The 20,237-nt window shown below is 49.9% G+C and overlaps 1 protein-coding gene across 1 annotated transcript in view; it reads left to right on the top strand.

Annotated features, from left to right (window-relative positions):
* The first annotated feature begins 7,386 nt into the window (after positions 1 to 7,386).
* The window catches only part of DRGX (dorsal root ganglia homeobox), a 31,435-nt gene continuing 18,584 nt past the window's right edge, over positions 7,387 to 20,237 (top strand). Inside the window, exons 1-5 of the mRNA XM_009440354.3 lie at positions 7,387 to 7,501; positions 11,647 to 11,744; positions 12,634 to 12,735; positions 16,022 to 16,200; positions 16,290 to 16,402. Coding sequence (XP_009438629.1) covers positions 7,468 to 7,501; positions 11,647 to 11,744; positions 12,634 to 12,735; positions 16,022 to 16,200; positions 16,290 to 16,402 — 526 coding nt within the window. The 5' untranslated portion in view covers positions 7,387 to 7,467. The remainder of the gene's footprint in view (positions 7,502 to 11,646; positions 11,745 to 12,633; positions 12,736 to 16,021; positions 16,201 to 16,289; positions 16,403 to 20,237) is intronic.

The following is a 20,237-nucleotide window of genomic DNA, read 5'->3' as shown; positions in this document are numbered from 1 at the left end:
ACTGAGATCTTTCTTCTATTTCTGGCCGGTCCCAATTTGAGATTTCCTTAGATTGATTTAGTTTTCTTATTAGCAATTCATTATTGCATGTTAATAATAGCTAGACTTACCAACTAAATACTTATAAAAGTATTTTGCTCCAAGTCAGTGACTCCAGTGAATCAATTAGAGCAGTCTTGGATGCTGGGATCTTAGAAATCGAAACTGTGGGTGTACCCGGAGGACGTCTCCCAGACCAATGTGGGTCTCCTAGCCCCTCAAGATTGTCCCATTAGGAGGCTGACGGCTGATGCTTAGCCCTGTCAAGACCCCTTGACAAGACTCTGGCGAGAACTCTGGGGACAGAAGAGATACTGTGTCTTTGGGCTCTTCTCCTCTGGAAGCTGCAGGAGAGCACATAAGGACAGGAGCTCCTCCCCAGCTAGAGGTGAGCTATGTTCTCAGAGCTGCCCATCCAGAAGTTCCTCTAGGGCGGTGGAGACAAGGTACAGTGGATCCAGTACCTTTGGGTGTGGTTTCCACATGGTACGAGTTTCCCTTACCTCTGCATCCCCATCTCCTTCCCTAGCCAGAATCGCTAGGGGCTGGTTCCCCAGGGCTGTGAGCTCAGACCTGCATCCCCTGGCATGGCACAGAGAAGGTGCTAGATACCTGAAAGAAGGGGAGAGAAAGAAGGAGAGACAGAGAAAGAAAGAAGGAGAGAAAGGAGAGAGAGAGAGAATGAGAGAGAAAGAAGGAGAGAGAGAAAGAAAGAAGGGAGAAGGAGAGAAGAGTTGAAATGGACTGAACAAGACCCTGAAATGCTAGAAGCCGAAGACTTGGCCTTCCTCAACACACCCCTTTCTTATCCTAACACTTGACAAAAAGTCATTATCAGTCTGAAAATAATGATAAACTCACATAGAATTTATGTCAGGGGTGGGAAAGACAGATAACTGCAGGAGCCGGGGGGTTACACAACCTGGAGAGAGGAAAGTAGTAGGGAATAGTGAGGTCTGTGACCAAGTAGTTGACATGCCCAATCTAAAGGCAATGGATTTAAATTTCTAAAACATTTCTATTAACTGGATAAGATGCCTTTGATTGAGCTCAAAGGACCTTGGTTTAGGTTTTCTAGCAAAATAGGTGTTTTGAGTACAGTTCAACAAACCAGGCAATTAAGTATGAAGAACAAAAAACGGTAAGGAAGCAAGTGTGGCAGACAGGCAAGTGGGAGCTCTCCCAAGGGTGGTGTGGCTTTGGCCTGGTGAGGAACAGGGCTCATTTAGGAGACCACCAGAAGATTCAGGTGCCATCTGTAAGTTCCCAAAATGGCTCACAGGTTCATCTCTCCAGGAACGTGGCCCTAGGAGCAAGACAATAATAATGATGATAATGCCACAGTTGCAGCTGATGTTCACAGGGCAGTTGCTATGTACTGGGCATTGTGTTCAGCACCGTCTTTAAAATTTTTTAATTTTTAAAATAGACTTTATTTTGTAGAGGAGTTTTCTATGCACTGCAGAATTGAGCAGGAAGTGCAGCAAGTTCCCATATATCCACCCCCCAGCCTCCCCAACTGTTAACATTAGCACCAGAGTGGCACGTTTGTTACAGTGGGTGAACCTGCATTGACATGTCATCAGAGGCCACCATTTACATTAGGGTTCATCTTGGTGTTGTACATTCTATGAGTTTAGACAAATGTCAAATGACCTATATCTACTGTTAAAATAGTTTTAACTGTCCTAAAAGTCTTTTAGCACTGTCTTTTTTTTTTTTTTTTTGAGACGGAGTCTCACTCTGTCGACAGGCTGGAGTGCAGTGGTGCAATCTCAGCTCACTGCAACCTCTGCCTCCTGGGTTCAAGTGATTCTCCTGCCTCAGCCTCCCGAGTAGCTGGGACTAGAGGCATGTGCCACCATGCCCAGCTAATTTTTGTGTTTTTATTAGAGACAGGGTTTCACCATGTTGGCCAGGACGGTCTCGATCTCTTGACCTTGTGATCCGCCCGCCTCGGCCTCCCTAAGTGTTGGGATTACAGCCGTGAGCCACCGCACACGGCTGGCACTGTCTTTTAATCCTCCCTCCAGCACTTGATGTGGCATTGTTGTCCCATGTCACACAATGAGACAGGGAGGCCCTGAGAGAGTAAGTGACCTGCTCAAGCTCACTGGTCTCCTGAGGACCGAAGCCTGCTTGAATGGAGGCAGGGGCACAGACTCCACAGGTGGTGGGTCTTCCTCCTGGGCTGTGCTCTCTTTCCTTGTGAGAGTTAGGAGGCCATGGGCAACCCTCCAAGCTCTGCAGCAAACACAGGGCCAAAGGTTGAAGCTGAGCTCTGAGATCCCTGGGAACCACATGGGAATATACTTTGTCCTGTGGTCACTGGACAAGAACAGGTGAAGTTATTGGAAGTTGGCTTGCATTTGAGCAGCTATTATGTTTTATATGGCAGTAAAACTAGTGAATTATAGGGAATTTCCAGGATGATAAAATGCATATCTATCCCTTGTTGTGTATACATATTTTCTGTTCCTAAGTCCCCGGGAAATCTGGAATTTCCATTAACTGCTATGTCCTTCACATATTCTCTCATGTTTAGCTTAGCTAAGCTAACTTTTTTGGCAATTTCCGAAACTACAATATAACGATAGATTTGCCGACAAGTAGAGAATACACCATATTCACACTGAGATATATCCACCGGGGATTATGCTAGAGAGCCTTTAAAACATTTGTAAAAATATCAAACCTGGGCCCTTCCAAAACATATAATTAGGAATTCAGTGTGGTTTTTTCCTCCCTGATAATTTAAGTATTTTACCTGCTTTACCCTGTTGCTATGGGTTTAAGCCATGTGTACTGAAGTCATTTCTGCTAAGGAAAGTTTTAAAAGGGAGGTTGTGAAAATCCTTTCTGAGCACAATTAAGATGTCAAACCCAACACATATTTTTGTATTTGGGCTCAAAAGATGAGGACAGAGGTGTCTCCAAATATTTTTCCAATTTTCCTAAAACAAGGCAAACAGTAAGAAATGAATACTATGTATGGTATTTAAGACCTCAACTCGGAGCCTTCAAACCCCTACATTTTCTAAGGATTTGGAATTCCTTTCAGGAATCAATTTAAAATGATTCATAATTCAACTGAAAACAATTGAGGGCTTAAATAGATGCTCACATTTCCAGCTTTTTATTGCTGCTCTTAGTGTTTCTGAGATGACAGTTTTCCTTTCATAGAACCAGCTTAAAATTAGAAAAATCAAACACCCATTAGAGAAAGCAGATTTACTCTGCTATTAATTGATATAGAGATGTAAAACTTCCATCACCTGGGCAGAAGCCTAGCGCATCCCTGCAGACAGTTGCAGTGGCTAGAACCTGGGGGGTCAGCAGCCCACTCACTGGGCCTGAGCCGGAGCTGTCAGCCTTTGGGAGCCAAGCCTCGAATTTTCAGCACTAAGACATGCGGCTCTGGGGGAGCTGCATCTGTAACAACATCTGCACGCCAGTCTTCAGGCGTGTGTGTTACTGTCTTCCCATTTTATTTTTAAAAACATGAACAACTTTGAAATTTGAACTCCCCACCCTGAGCTGGCTTCTCTCTTCCCTGTGGGACAGGAGGCAAAGTAGCACACCCTATTTAGCAACCAGGAAATGATTCTCGAGGATGCAGATGCTGTGGCTGCGGGTATGAGATGCGGAGAGAAGGGGCACTGAGGACCCAGGATTGTCTCCCTACAGAGGCGGGAGGCAGGCTAGGTGAGGGCGGGGAGCGGGGGAGGGGGTGGGGAGGACTGTGAATCTGCTGAAATACGACCCCGCGGTTTTAACTTTAAATAAGCATTTCCGTCCTAGTGGAAGCCCCTCTAATGTCTCCTGCAGCTTTGATTTTGGAACACGTCACATTCCTCATTAAAGCAATCACTGTTAAAACATAAAGCAACACAGGATTTATTTCTTCATTAAACTGATGATCCGTATATGAAGCCAATTAACATTATGAGTCCGGTGAACATCAAGTGTAAAGAGGTTAGAGAAAATTAAAAGCAGTCACCTTGGTCTTTAGATAAAGAAAGTACACTTTTAGGTTGTAAATTATCAGTGTGTCCAAGCGAGACAGATCGGCGAATTTGGTTAATTGGAAAATACATTTTACCGCACAAGAATTAAGGAAAAATAACCTTTTCGTTACTAACGCCCTTTTTTAGTGGGAGGGGGACCGTAGCGAACACCTATTAGTCACCTTCTCCCGGGTGTCGAGACATTCGGAAAAAAAGGGGGCTGGCGTCATCAAAGTTTGGTGCAGCCTTTCGTTTCTAAGGTTGTTTGGTTGTTTGTTTACTCGCTGTTTTGCCAACGGGAAGGAGCCCAGCCTAGCGGCTCCGGGAGAGGAGCGCCGGGGGAGGCGAGGCCGAGGGTCCCAAGCCGGCTTAGAGCCCCCGCGAGGTGGGTGTGTTGCGGGAGCTCGGCTGGTTATCTAGTCAGTGAGGCGGCCGGACTCTCCTCGGGGGCCGCGAGATGGTTTCCGGCTGCAGCGGCCGGGTAGGAGCGGCGCGTGGTACTGCGGAGAAGGGAGTTTTGTCTCTGTTGCCAGCGCTGAGCGCATGTCCGGAGTAACTTTCGCAGGTTTGGACTGGGAGAGGATTGGGGTCGGTCCCCGGACGCCTGGGGTCCGGCCGGGCGGATCCCACCCCTGAGCCGCGAGGGGCCCCGGCTGGGCCCCCGGTACGGCTTCTTTCTCCGCAGCAGCCGGGGGTGGGTGGGGGTGCGGAAACCGGCGCCGCTGTCCAGGGTTCTGACCTGCCGGGATGCTCGGCGAGCGCGCCGTCCTCAGACCGCTCCGGTCTGAGCCTGTCTCATCCGCGCCGGATGAGCCTGTCTCGTCCCGGGGTCATCTCTGGGCCTTAATAGGAACTTGCCTCGGTCAATGTCAGGGATGGGGAACTGAGACTGGCGTTTGGACCTCATTGGTTTCTGGGGCCAACACTGCACCCCGCGCTGGGCTGCTGCCGCTGAGGGTTCCCGCACACACCCCCAGGTGCGCCTGAGCATCTTGGCCGAGGCGGCCCAGAAGCTGTCCGCACCTCACTTCACGGCCACCGGGTTCCCAAAGCGCACAGGCAGGGAACTGCTGCCTAGGGCAGGAGGGAACCCGAGGGGACTTTCGGCAGACCTAGGCGGCAAGAGGAGCCTCGGGCTCTTGTCAAGAGCTCCAGAGAGCAGGGGCCCTCTGAGGGAGACAGGGAGAGAGACAGCGCGCGCGAGCCAGTCTCTTGACCTGGGCTAAGGGAGGATCAGCTCCAGGGGCTCCCAGCCCTCTTGGCATGGCGTAGGAAAGGCCCTCGGCTGCCCTGCCGGCCCCTGCCTGCCACCGCACCCGCCTTCGGGACCTGCTAGCCGCTCCTCCCGGGCCGGCTGCCTGGACTCTCGGAGTCGGTGGCCCTGGCGGAAATGGCGCCCCGAGCTCTCTCCGCTCTGAAACGAGCGGGAGTTTCCTGTGATTCTTTCCCCGAGGCAGAGCAGACTCTGCTCTGGAGCGACTGAGCCCAGGAAGGGCCGCTTCACTGGAATAGATCCTGACTTGCCTCGACCGGAGCGGGACTGGTCTTCCGGCTGTTTTCGGAGGGGCGTCGACGGCGGCCGGGACCCAGCGCTCTGTCCTGCAGCTCGATGCTCCTTGCCCAGCGCTGGTGTCCAGCGGCGGGCCTGCCAGGCCTTTTGTTTCCAAAGCGCTGCGTCTTTAAGATCAAGGCTGTATCCCGGGCCGTGCAGGGACCCGACCCACCACCTCGCCAAGGCTCCCTAACGCAGCATTAGAATGTTTATAAAATATTCAATTTATGTAGTCTGTCCAAGAAGCCATCGTCCCAAAATAAAATCAGCAGTCTAGACGGAGCACAGACACCAGAACTTATCAACAGTTGTCTGACTTGCATCTTCTGATGCATCTTGAGTGGGTCATAATACCAACTTTATTTTCAGTGGTGCATAAATTAATTACACGCATTTAATAACCAAAATATCATTATATTCCCCCTTTAATATCATAAAGGCTTTCCGCCAGGGAAGCACTTAATAGTGCAGGGGGCCGTAACGGGCTATTATCCTGGTGTAATGCTATTACAGAACCAATTATGCGCCATTAGACTTGCTTTTTTTGCAGTTTATGTGATTTGATCCAATCCCGCGCCCCTGACTTGAAAATTTCAGCCCGGTACTTTAGAGTTTAATTTTCACCCAGGCAGAGAGAAGGGCGGTCTCTCTCCGTTGAGTGTCTGCCTCGGATGCATTTTAAAAGTAATTGCAAAGGGTCCCACCGCATATCATTTGCATCGAGAAGCGAACATAAATTCAGGGACCCCTTGCTGAGAACAAAATCAAACTTTCCTTTTGTACGATCGTTTGGAAAGGGAAGCCGTGTGCAAAGAGTCCCCCCAAAACCCATCCGGCGGCGACAATTAGCAGCGCTTTGTCAATTTGCAGCCCGGGAGTCGCCAGGCCTTTGACAAGGGCAGCCCAAACCAGGCTCTCTCGGAGAAAGGTTTGCCTCTGAGGGGACATGAGGTGGGGGGTGGGGCCTAGTGTATTTTCGGAAAATGTATGTTTTTGGGGGTGATGGTGGTGGTGGTTGTATCGTTCTCTTTTAAAAGAGGAAAAAACATTCCTGATGTTTGCTGAGAAATGACGGATTTTTTTTTTTTTAACACCACGTGGGCCATTTGTAAGGCCCAATAGACCTATCCAAGTTACTCGCTGTAGACAGCGCTGGAAATAATCAGATTAAGGCCAATTATGCGTGAGATTATAAAGGCGAGTGCTGAGCGGCGGCGCGCGCTGCAGACAGACAGCAAGACATCTGGCCACTTCCCGAGTCACTTTTTTGGTCCTGCGGGCGCCAGCCGCGCCAAGCCCCGCCCGCCGCCAGCCGAGCAGGGCTTGCGGATCGGAGGCGGTCACGCTCCGGCCTCCTCGACCGCGGCCCGCCGAGGTATGCTCGGCTCCTGACCCACTCGCCGGGCCCCGAGCGCCGGGCCTTGGGGCTCGGCTGCCTTCCTGGCCTGAGCTGCAGCTCGCAGATGGCCTTGCGCGCTAGCCGGACCTGGCTGCGGTGGCCCGGGTGCAGGGCTTCTGGCTGGGACCCCGGAGAGCCAGAAACTACGCTGCGCGGGTTTGGTGCTGGGGCCAGGGTGAGGGCACGGCAGTCCGGGAGGTGGACACACCCGAAGGACTGCCCGTGGGGTTGCTGCTTGCGACGGGGCTGCCGCCTTCCCTCCTGTCCCCCGCAGTGAGATGAGGGCGTTGGGAGGGACTTTCCAGGAGGGGAGCGCCGGGTGCGCCCTAGGGCCGGGCGGGAGCGCTGGCAGAGGGAGACTTGAAGCTCTATCGCTGTTTGCTTTGCAGCCAGGCAGGAGCAACGCGCGCGGGTCCGTTCTGCTGCCACCCTCCCAGGTCTCGGCCGTCCAGCCGATCTGACAGCCGGCGATGTTTTATTTCCACTGCCCGCCACAGCTAGAGGGTAAGTAAGCGCTGCGCCCCAGGGTCTCCATGAAGCCAGAGCCGGCCAGAAAGGGCCGGAGCGGCAGCAGGGCTGGTGGGTGGCTGGGTCCCCGCCCTGCGGGGGGCGCAGCCGCCTGCCGGTGAGTAGGGGCCTCCCTGGCCCCCTCCCTACACCCCACTCCAGCCCCGCTCCAGCTCCCCGCCCCGTCGCCACCTGCCTCCCAGCTCCCTCCCCGCCTGGGCCAGGACGCCCCGGGCTAGGCGTGCCGCGGGGACCGGCCGAATCCTCCCAGCACAGATGCTGGTGTCACGCCTCTAATTGGGGCTCCGCAACCCAGGGGGCCGCATCAATCTTTCACGGTGCTTTTGCAAACATCCCAGAAAGCAAAGGCGAGTGGACCCGCCGCGTCCTGGCCCCGATCACGAGCTGCACGAGCCTACAAGGGCCCGTCGCGGGGCTGCTCTCACTGGGGCCGCTGGCGAGAACACTGCAGGGGCCTCGTCCGCCCTGGATTCTGGGCAGCTCAATTCCCTTCCCGGCCTCCTGGCTGTCCCTGGAACCAGGTGCCCCTGCCCACCACCTGCCCGGACTGACCTATCATGGCTCCTTCTCTGTGACTCACTAACCCTAAATGTCGACCACTCCCCACTCCCCAGGCCAGAATTTCCATCTTTGAGTGTCTCCAGGCCTGAGAAGAAATTTCCCCTCAGGATCCCCAGTCTGGCTTCTGCACCCAGTTGTTAGTGGGGGCGTGGGTTGGTGAGAAGGGGACAGTTGGGACCTCAGCATGCCCCTGCTCAGGACCCGAGGGATCCAAGGATGGGGTCTTCACATCAGGGGGCCAATTAGTAGCCATCAGGTGAGCCAATGCCACACTGTGGGCTTTAATGGGGCCTTCTGCAGAGCAGCAGTCTCAGCGCTGGGGTATTGGGACTTTTGTAACCGTGGGACTAGCATTTGGCAACCTACTCCTTTGATTTATTATTGTGGTGGGAGAATTTGGGAAGCCAAGTAGTTGTGGGAGACAAGGGGCAGGGTATATGTTGTGAGGCGCTAGGAGGCCTGAGACTTCAGGTGATGCTTGTCAGTCTTGCCGCAGGCTGCCCTGAGCAGTGGCTGAGCCTCAGAAAGTTTGTTTTTGTTTTTCTCATAAAAGCTCTTAAGAGTCCAATAGGATTTTCTAAAGGAGGCTAATGAGGACCAGTGTTTAAGCCCTGCTAGCTCTGTCAGCATTCCTAGGAAGGGAAGGCCACACATTTGCCTGCATTTCACATTTTATCCCCAAGGTCCCATGCAGGGTGGGTTTTATGGAAGGGTGGGAGACGTGCATCCCCTGACAGTGTACCCTAGGGGATGAGGGAGACTTTCTGTATGTTAAGGGTGCCTTCTCTGTGCATCTGAACCAGGGGTCTGGACTAATTGCCAGCCAGTGTCCCACCCTTCTGGTCAAAGTGGGTAAGGCAGAAGTTTGGGCATTTGGCAGGTAGGGGACGTCATGAATGTCTGTCTGCGGGGTGGACTGCAGCAGTGAGTTAGGGAGAGTCCTGGCCTGGCCTGCCGTGACCCCAGCTCTCAGCCCAGCTCAGCTGGCTTACTGTGCTCCCCACACCCTGGGCACATCCCACCTCAGTGCTGACTCTGTGATATAACCAGAAGAAAAGGAGATGGGTCTTTAAGAGCCTTTCATCCCTTTGTAGATGTGATTCTATGCCAGTTTTGCAGAAAGGAGTAATTTAGTTTAGTTTAGTGTTGCTGGGTGAAAGGGATCTCCTGCAAATGGAAAAGTTGAGAACAGACCCTTGGAATATGACATAATTATAGCCTATCATCTTTTTTATTTTAATTTTTTGTTAATCTAGATAGGCATAAGGGAGAAAAGAAAGAATGGCTCATAATCTTACTTCTCAGATAATTTTGCTGATGTTACATTAAAAAGTACTACTGGCACCTGCCTGAGAAGTTTGAATACAACAGAAACTTATACATTGAAAAGCAAAATCCTCCTTTTCCACCTCTTTTCCTAAAAGTATCTGCTATTTTTTTTGTGATTCCTTCAAGAAAAACATGATTTAATTCTCATTTATGTATTTTTAAAATATGTGTTTTGCCTTATTTGCACTGAAATTATATTGCTACATCATTCTGTACTTTGCTTTTTTTACTTTGTAATGTATCTTGGAGATTTGTTCATGCCAATGCATATAGATCTACTGATTTCTTTTAAACTGCTGTGTAGTATTCCATTGTATGTTGTGAAGAAAGCATCTGCTGATGGGCATTTTGGTTGTTTTCATTTTTTTTCAAGTACAGTATTTCCAGAAGCACTTTTTTTTTCTATTTTGGCACACATTACAAATATATTTATAGATTAAATACCTGTATGTGTACTTACATTTTTGATGGATGTTGTCAAATTACCTTCTAATAAGGCTGTACCCAATTTGTACTCCTACAAATGGTGAATAAGCCTGCACATCTTATGACACTCATATCTGTACTGGATGTCTTTATGCACCTCATTTTTTCTTCAAAATGTTGAAAATAATATTCCATTGTTCTGTTGTGTTTGGTTGAATTATCATCAAGGTTTAGCATTTTCATAATATTATCGACTATTCTACTTATTTTTAAGTAAAAGAGCTATTCTCATTTTTTCCTCTTTTCTATTAGGTTGTCAATCTTTTATTAATTTGGTGAACTGTCAGCCCTTTTTTAGGATTCAGTTCGACATGCAGTGTTTTACTTAAAGATTCTGCATGTACACGTTGTGAGCCACTTTGGTACCATGATGTATAAATTAGAAGACTGAGCGAAATTGTGAATGGAGATCCTCAGAGATTGTGTTCCATCCTCACCAGTCAAGTGCATTGTTTCAAAAAAAGACAATTTGTTTTCTTGCAAAGTAATGAAAATAAGACTGCTTTGAGGTCATTTCCTTTAAGTTTCCAATGAGCTGGAGAGAAATACCTGTAACTAAGGTTTTGAGGAACAATGCAATTTGGACAGGAAGATGGAAGGAGAACGCTTTAGCAGAGAGTCAGGGTGTTTGGCAAAGGATGTGGCCCTGGAGGGTGAAAGAATAACTAAAAGGAACTTCCTCTAGTAGACAGAATTTTAAGAAGCCCAAAGGACTTTCAATCTTTGAGACTGAGGTCCTTCTGAGGGTCCTTGTCTGGGACAGTGTAGCTCCAGAACTCCTAATGCCGTGATTCTGAGAACAGAGCCCATGGCAGGTAAAGTATTCACTGGTTAATGGCAACTTGCTCATTTGTTTTCCTAAGAAGCCGTTGTGGACTATCAAGTAAATAGAGCACATTTGGAAAATGATCTGAATGCACATTTGGGGCCAAACTCTGTTCTGGGTTTATAACGAGCTTGGAAGCCTGCTGGGGAGGACAACGTCTTTGTTTTGTGGGGAAATAGAAGCAGTAGGTGCTTTATAACGCTTGGCCAGAGGGTGGGGTGCCCTTTGAGAGTGGCCTTGTTCAAGTCTGCTTGGCATTCAGGACAGTCACTATTGGTGCAGATCTCTTGTTAATTGACATCTATATAACAGATCCACTATGGTGCTGATGAGCTGTGACCAACGGTAATTAATATTCATTTATAAACTTCTTACCTCCTCACGTTCTGCACTTATAGGAGAAAAGTGCCGTGAAAAGCTCTTGGTGTTTTCTTTCCTCCCCCAGCCTCTCCTAACCCCCAGATTTTAATTCTTGTTAATAGAAACAAGGGAAAGTAAACTACCATTTGAGCCAAAGGGAGACACACAGGCTTCTATTAAAGGATCTGGAGTAGGGGTGAGATAAAGGCACATTGAACAGGGGTGGAGCCGGGAGCTGGAGAGCACGGGAAGGCTCTGCCTCAAGCCAGTGACCCTTCCTGGTTCAGAGTCTAGAATTTCACAAGAATTGAACTTGGCCATCTTGGGGATTAAGGTCACCACTCGCCCTATGTAATAGGGATAACTGGATTTAAAGTCAGAGGTTTTGGGGACAGAGTGGAAAAGAGGAGGATTTAATAGGAGGAACAGAAAAATATCCTTTGGGACAAACAGGGCTTCCTGTCTGGTGGGTCAGGTGGGTGCCCTCTGAACTGTGTCTGGGGGCGGTCTGAGGACTGGGGCCCCTTCCTGCCCAGGTTGATCAGTTTGCTCTTGGTAGGCACTGCAACCTTTGGCAATCACTCTTCGGGGGATTTTGATGACGGGTTTCTGCGTAGAAAACAGCGCCGGAACCGGACGACGTTCACTCTTCAGCAGGTACCAACGTTGATTCTCCTTTCAAACATCAGCTACTTCCTACCTCCCCCAAATCAAAGTTGAGCAACTCTTCTTTGTCTTTTAAAATAAGACCAATTGATTATGCTAACTGAATCTTTCTGTTTTCTTGAACAACTTATGTGCCATGGAATCAAAATTTAGGAGGCGTGCAGATGACGCTAACCTTGTAATCCCAGATGAGTGAAGAGGCAACAACGTTCTCTCCCACTTGCCTTAGGTGGATAGTTTGGGGAACACTTCCATGTCAGCAATATCATTTGAACCTCACAGTGATCCTCTGAGGAAGGCAGGTCAGACATTCTCATTCTCAGTGCAGAGATGAAAAACCGGATCCCTGGAAGTTGGCTGACTTGGATAAGGTATAGTTGCCCACAAGTGGAAGGGCTACAACTGGGACCTTGATACTGTGTTTCCCAGAGCTGTGAACTGGAGTGGCTGTGAAGGTGACCAAATATCCCTATGGCGTTTTGTGGGATGACACCATGAGGCTTCTGCAAGTTGTTTCTGTTCCCTGGCTTCCTATGGTGAAAGCGATAACAATTACTCTAACAGTTCATAAGGTGACTGTTAGTTTTTTTTTGATTCCTATGACAATACTTAAATGTAAATGCATATAAATATTCACACCTCTCTTATTTCTACTTCTTGCCAGAGCACTGAGGTTGCTAGTAAGCCGTAGCTCCTAAGTCATCCGCGGTTGAAATTCTCATTCTGTGGGATCTTTCCAAAGAGCTCTCTTCTCCCTGTCCTTCCTCGATTTGATCTGTGAAACTGCTTCCTCACCACTCACAGGAGATTTGAAATATGCATCTGCTTCCCCTCACCTAGCCACAGCCTCTCACCAGTACATATTTTTTCCTTTTACCAGCTGGAAGCTCTTGAGGCCGTTTTTGCCCAAACACACTATCCAGATGTCTTCACCAGAGAAGAGCTCGCCATGAAAATAAACCTCACAGAAGCCAGAGTGCAGGTAAACCTTCTTTTTAATTATTTAACTCTCTAATATTAAAACTGGCAAACTTTTTTTTGACATCATGACTGCAGAGTGCACATTTGGCCAAAGAAAGCAAATGAAGACTATCTGTCATTTTCATGATGCACTTTAATAACATCAACATAATGTGGAATATTAGATTAGGTTGATTAATCGGTCATTCATAATTAACTAGTGATAATGTTCTACACTAATTTGTCCGCGTCTCTAAGGTACTAAATTACATCAATGCACATCCATTTCCTTGCTTTGGAAAAAAAAAAAAAAAGAAAGAAAGAAAGAAAAGAGCTGAGATGCTATTCTAAAAGCAGCTCTGACCGCTCTGGGGTAAGACTGGTCAATTGCAGAGAACTGCGTTTTCAGATGGGAAGCAGAGTAGGATCTGCTTTCCAGAAATTGCATCATGTCCAACTTTTCCCCTGCCCTCGGACTCTTTCAACAAAGTGGATCCGAAGAAGATGTGCAATTTAAAAATCTTTAAACAGCAGTAGTGATAGGGCTGCTTCAGAGATGAGTATGGCCCGCGGTGACCGTCTCTAAACAGGATTTCTGTTTAGAAGCTACACGGTGATTACATTTAGGCACACAAACCTGCCCGCCGAACCCAGCAGATGTGCCCAAGTGCGAGAGGAAGGGATTCACGGTGCCGCCTCTCTGGGCGAGCTATTCTTTGAGCACAATTATATATTCATTTTATTTATGGGGTTTCCTCCATGCTGTTTCTGTTCTTTTTTATGTAGGGGCTTGGGGTTAAGACTATGCAAAGATCTAATTGTAGGAAATATAATAGTTTGCTTTCGGTTCCCCTGGGTCATGTTAGTATCTCTTAAAAACCAATGGCTGAAGAGAGATAATGGAATTCTGAGCAGTAAATTGGGGGTTGTAAACAAATTATTTCCCCTATAATCAGATTATGTGATCCTGATTATTAAATCTGAACATGAATCATTGGTCATATGCGGGCAAATTAAACTGATTATTATTTGGAAATGAAAATCTCCTTTGGCCAGGATACCGTCTATCCTTTCTTTTTTTAATGCCAGCTTGCCAATAGCTGCCTAAAGACTGAACTGCAAATTGAGATAAATGACACAATTATTGAGCATTCAGAAGTGGAAGATCATAACTTCTCCCTGAAAGGTGCAAGGGTAAGATAGGGGTGGTGACAATTAAAGCCGGGAATTGTTGTTCAGGCTGTTGTTGGCTATTATGCAGACAGACAATGGCTGTGAAGCGTTTGTTTAGTGAGCCTCCGTGTGGGGACGTGGGCTTCGGTGGTGGGAAGGGAGATGTGTTTACATTTTATACCCCTTGCTCATTCAAATATGATTAATGTTCTATAAAGCAGGGTCTTAATCGAAGCTGATGTTGTCAAACAATAACTAAACAGGGAAATAAACGACTCCATCATGCTCTTTCCTCAGAAGCAGGCGAACTGTCAGTGCAAAGTCATTAAAATATGATAATGAAAAATAGCTCAATTAAATGTTGTTATAGCTGTGACCTTCATTCAATTAAGACGCAAGAAAGTGTCTGCATTTTGCTTTGCATTTAACTGCCCTAAATTTAGAATATAGATAAAATCATTATTCAATGGTTGCTGATATGTGCAATTAAAAGCCAAGTAGATTAGAAAAGAAAGAAAGAAACCCAGTTAAAGGAGAATGAAAGTTAAGAGATAGGGTGGGCCAGCCCAGCAGAGGGCTCAGCCTCAAGGACCCAGGCTCTCTCTGGGGCCAGTGTGCCAGCAGCCAGGGGTGGAGAGGATGCCCTGGGGAATTGAAGGGAGGTCTTGCCAAGCATTTCTTTTTTCTTTGTAGTCAGGAATTATCTCCCAGGAGAGGAGGGAAGAGGTTTTGCTGGAAGGAGTAAACAGCAGCAGGATTTCACTGACCTCTGGAAACTCCTTGAATCTGGGCTGCCCGGCTTCCATGAGGCCATCCTGCAGAATACAGTTTTGGTTTCTAAGGCTTAAAGAACCCTGCACCTACCTCTAAGAAGGTGCTTAGGTCAAGGTGAATTACCAGCTTTTTTGTAACCTGAGGGTGACGGAGATGACATGAGTACGTGTTTACTGAGTGATGGATGGCTATGCATCAGGCCCTGTGCTCGGTGTTTTGCAGACATGCCAATCTTCCTAACAAGGCTTATGGGGTGGCCACAGTTATTACCCCCAAACAGGTTGAATCACAGTTCCCAGCCAAGCCACTGGGCTTCAAACTGTGGATCTGCCATTTACCACCTGGATGGCCTTAGGCAAGTTAATTAACCTCTCTGCACTTAATTTTCTCATCTGAAAAATGGGGATAACAGGACTACTTACCTCATAGGGATGCAGTGGATTCTAAACCAGATTTACTGAGGTCCCAAATTCTAGGCCATGGCTAGATCCAGAGTCAGTGTTTCTTTTCTTTCTTTCTTTTCTTTCTGTCTTTTTTTTTTTTTTTTTTTTTTTTTTGTGATGGAGTCTCACTGTGTCACCCAGGCTGGTGTGCAGTGGCATGATCTCGGCTCACTGCGACCTCTACCTCCTGGGTTCAAGTGATTATCTTGCCTCAGCTTCCTGAATAGCTGGGATTACAGGCATGTACCACCACACCCGTCTAACTTTTTGTATTTTTACAAAAAGAGATGGGGTTTCATCATGTTGGCCACGCTGGTCTCAAACTCCCAACTTCAAGTGATCCGCCCACCTTGGCCTCCGAAAGTCCTGGGACTGCATGCCTGAGCCACCACGCCTGACCCAGAGTCAATGTTTCTAATGAGTGCACTGGGCTGCTGATCACGAATATGTCATGATGTGTATCCAGATGATATCATAGATATGAGGCCAGACCAGACACACCCAGGTACCCAGGCCACGGCTGTCAGAAGAGCTAGTGAGTCTGTGATAAGGAAGCCCCGGGTCAGGTTTCTTAAGCTGCTTTGCTGGTGATCCTCCACCTCCAGTAGGAAATACATTTCACAACAAATAAATGAACTTTCGTGTGACTCAACGTTAAGGATTTCCACAAGACAGTGCTTTTACCCTTACTATGGGCATTCGGATACTTTCTATTATTTAACATTCATTAAAAAATGCCTGTCCTAACCTTTTAAGTGGATCTTCTGACCCCTCTGTGGGCCTGATGCTGCAGTTCAGAGGGCATGGTGTGGAGAGGAGGCTGCAGGGTGAGCTGTGAGTGCCAGCACCGGGTCCAGGGTTCTGGCTTCTTCCTCCTGTCTGATTTTCACTGGGTATATGTTTCCATCTGGGATTCAGGTTTGGTTCCAGAACAGAAGGGCCAAATGGAGGAAGACAGAGAGAGGGGCCTCAGACCAGGAGCCAGGAGCCAAGGAGCCCATGGCAGAGGTGACGCCTCCTCCAGTGAGAAACATCAACTCCCCGCCCCCTGGGGACCAAGCCCGGAGTAAGAAGGAGGCGCTGGAGGCCCAGCAGAGGTGAGGCTGTGGGTCTCTGGGCCCAGTGGGCCGCGGGCAGCACTGCAGACACAGGGCGAGACCTCAATATGATCTCCTTCCTTTGCCAGCCTGGGGCGAACGGTAGGTCCTGCAGGGCCTTTCTTCCCCTCCTGCTTGCCGGGGACTCTCCTGAACACGGCCACCTACGCCCAGGCCTTGTCCCATGTGGCTTCCCTCAAAGGTGAGTTTGGGTTCGGCTGGGCTGGTGGGCGTGGCCTCGTGGGGGTGGTGGAGGTTGTGTGACCAGCCTGGGCCTTGGCTAGGCCGTCCTTGCACCTGGGCCTGTGCAGCTTCCTTGCCTCCTGTCAGTCACAGCCAGGGCCACTGGTGCTGTCCAGTGCTATCTTGATTGCTTCCTACATGCGGCCTGAGCATAGAGAGAATGTCCTAAGCATCATTTCACCCACAGAGGGCTGGTCCTAGAGGAGGCTGCCCCACAGTGACCTTCCATGTTCACGGCTTTCTCCTGCTCCCTGGTAACAGTGTTAGGTGCCAACCTGCAGCTCACGGGTGGGGCCTGTGTGGGACAATCATCCCTGCTCCCAGCTCCCTCTCCATGCATGCGACTGGGCCACTTGCCTTCCCCAGGTATCCTGATGCCAGAGGTCTGAGCCGTTAGGATTTGTGGTTTTCCAGTATGTGCTCTCTTCTTGGTGGCTGTTGTTTCATCTGAAGGATGGAAATCGTTAGGGGCATTTTTTCAGACTCAGAGAGAGGAGCCTCTGTGGATTGGCCCTTGGGATTTCTGAGCAGACTCACTGAAATGGGCTTATCCAGTGTTTCTCAGATTCTGGCCCCAAACCTATTCCTTCAGTGATCAGGCTGCACAGCTGTGTTGGCCAGGAACAGAGCTGGGCCCCAGTGTGCGTCTGGGGGAGTGAGTGTTAGGGGGCTCGTTTGTCACAGGGGGTCTGGGAGGTGGGGGCATAGGTGCAGGCTGTAGGCTTTTTTTTCTGATAATAGGAAGTAGGAGACACACCCTTAGGGTGTCCCCTGCATGTTCTGCTAAGGCCTGAGGTCTCCCTGCTCTCGAGGAGGGTCCCTCTCCAGCAGGTGGGACACACACATACACACACACACACAGTATGGCAATCTGTGTTGCAAAGGTGGTTTCTGGAGACAGAAGGAGAATATGATGGAGTCTCCCTAGACAGTGTCCAGGAAGAAGGAGGGAAGGGATTCTGGGTGTAGGGAACAGCATATGCAAAGAGTTCCAGGGGCGAGGAGGGTGCCCATGGGAGAGTGCCCAGAGATAGGGTGAGGGTGCCCAGCAGGGGCCAGAGCTTGATGGCCCTGGATGCCAGGATCCTGAGTCTGGACTTTCCACTGCAGAAGGTGGAGCCCTTTTAGCCTGGGGCTGCTTCTGAGTGGTCCAGGCAGCTGGGTGCATCCCCTGGCTCAGTCGGCTGATATGGACAAGGCTTAGCTCAGTACCTTCTCCTGGTACTTCCTTCAGCTCCAGGGTCCAGGTGCTCTGGGGGCCGCATAGAACCCCCCCACTCCCCAACCCCATAGAGCAACATTGGGACATATTTACAAGACACAGTGGGCTGCTCAGGGGCTACAGTTGTGCAGGCAGCCAATTAGAAGGGGGATCCAGAAGATTACCAGTGGGATGTGGGCATCATCCAAGGGGCTGGCGCTTGGCAAAGGAGCAATTAATCCTATGTCCACCCAGCCCTGTCTGCTTCGGCAAGGGCCAGGTCAGCTCCTGAGAGTCATCTTCTCTTTTACAAATGAGGGTCGCTCGCCCTACTCTGGCCTCATGAATAGGAAGTGATTCCCACGGCGTCTCTGATAGGCTGAGCTGAGGCCCCGTTGGACGCCAGCAGTGGCTGAAGGGGGCTTGAGGACTAGACTGCAGCCAGGAGGGTGGGGAGACCAAGGGCAGTGTGTGAGAGGGAGACAGAACTGGGCTTGTGGCTCCCATACCCTGGGGGTGCTCCCAGCTCAGCACCAACCCAGGACAGAGGCTGGTGCGGACAGGAGGGGGTGGTGCTGAACTGGACCAACTGGCCTGAGTGAACGTGGCCACAAACATCTGTCCATCCTCTTCCTCTCCCCTCCACCCCTTCCCTAAGCCCTTCTGGCTGGGCTGTGACCTGCCACCCCGCCCCGGAGCCTGCCCCATGCCTGCCTTGCTGGAGACGGACTTTTCTCTGTTGCTGCCTTTCTTGTCGGATCTTGGGCGGTGCAGGGCCCTGTGGAGGTGGCAGGAACCACAGTGTGCTCATCAAACTTGGACGTGTCTTTGTGCACTGTAGGGGCCCTTCAGGGGCAGCCAGCACACCCCTGTGAGATCCCCTTCCTGACTAGTCAGGGGCATGGCGGGCCCTTGAGGTTGGCGACATACCGTGTTTCCAGAGCCAGGCAGGTGGGCGCAAAGTGAGCGTGTGCAGGTGTTGTCTTTTTTCCCCCAGTTACAAATGAGCTCTTGCTCCCTTTTCTTGAAACAGGAGGCCCTCTGGGTCTGTTTGTCATTTTCCCACTTCTGAGAGAGGCCTGGGTAAAAGGCACATGTCGCTACCACCAGAAGCAGCTATGCAAGGAGCCATGCTGGGGGCACCCTCAGATTCGGGTTGGGCAGAGGCAGGCTGGGGCACCTTTGCCCACTCAAAGGGCAGCCGTTGCTCAGCCAGCTGATTGTGGCTGTGTGGGAACGTGGATGCTGTGTTGCCAGAATCGCTGCATTTTCCAGAGTAGCTGGAGATTTGTATTTATATTTGAAGTATTCCTGTCTTAGTTGGTTCAGGCTGCTATAACACAGTGCCCTATGCTGGGTGGCTTAGACACAGAAGTTTATGTCTCACAGTGCTGGAGGCAGGAAGTCTGCGATCAGGACGCCAGCAGGGTTGGGTTCTAGTGAGGGATCTCTTCTGGGGCTGCAGGCTGCTGACTGCTCCTTGTGGAAAGAGAGCAAGCTCCTCTCAGGACTCTTCTTAAGAGGGCACGAATCCCATTCACGAGAGCTCCGCCCTCATGGCTGATGTCCTCCCAAAGGCCCTGCCTCTGAACGCCATCACAAGATTTCAACCTATGAATTTTGGGAGGGACACACAAGCATTCAGTCCGTAACAATTTCCATCTTTTAAATGTCGCCTCCAAGTCTTTGGGCCAAATTGGCAGGTCCTTGTTTGGACCTGCCATGGCCCTGCTGTTTTGTGACAGGCTGTGAGGGGGTGTCCCATTTCTGCTTTCTGAGTTCTCTCTGCATACCTACCTCCTGCCCCCAGCAAAGCTCTCCTCCCTGGGCTCATCCTGACACCTTCCCCTTCCATGGCCCACTCCTGCCTGGCCTTTCTGAGCAGTGGCTTTTAAATCTCCGACAAGCTAAGTCATGTTGGAAAGGGAGGCAAGTGAGCGATTATGGAAAGTTCTCCTGTGCTCTACCAGGCAACCTGCCATTCAATTCTCATGGTAGTGTGGTCAGCATTATAGCAAGAGGGGGTCTGTAGTTGTACAACCAGTGGGTGAAGCTGGGATTGCTTATGTGAGTCGCGGCACCTCTGCATTCTAAAAGTGCCTGGCTCCATTGTGGGACACTTCTGGAAGTGAGGTCTTCTGAGCTGCCAGTCCCTGGGGCTGCCTTGGAGTCAGCAGGTCAGCGCTGCCTTGCCCTTGGAGGTGTGTGGGGATCTCTGCTCCAGGACCCTGGGTGGGGGTGGGAGGTGTGTGCTTGCGGCTTAGTCAGCTTCGAACACCGCCAAGGTTCAATTCTCCCCGGGGTCCCTCTCCAGCAGGTGGGACACACACACACACAGTGTGGCAATCTGTGTTTCAAAGGTGGTTTCTGGAGACAGAAAGAGAATATGATAGAGTCTCCCTAGACAGTGTCCAGGAAGAAGGAGGGAAGGGATTCTGGGTGTAGGGAATGGCATAGGCAAAGCGTTCCAGGGGCGAGGAGGAGAACCAGACCCCTCTGGAGAATGGCTGGTGTGTTGGGTGCCTATGGGAGAGTGCCCAGAGGTAGGGTGAGGGTGGAACATGTGTTACGTGGCTTGGGGCCAGCACAGCTT

Source organism: Pan troglodytes, chromosome 8 (genome assembly GCF_028858775.2).
Source record: "Pan troglodytes isolate AG18354 chromosome 8, NHGRI_mPanTro3-v2.0_pri, whole genome shotgun sequence".
NCBI lineage: Eukaryota > Metazoa > Chordata > Mammalia > Primates > Hominidae > Pan > Pan troglodytes.
This window is presented reverse-complemented; position numbering and strand designations above follow the sequence as displayed.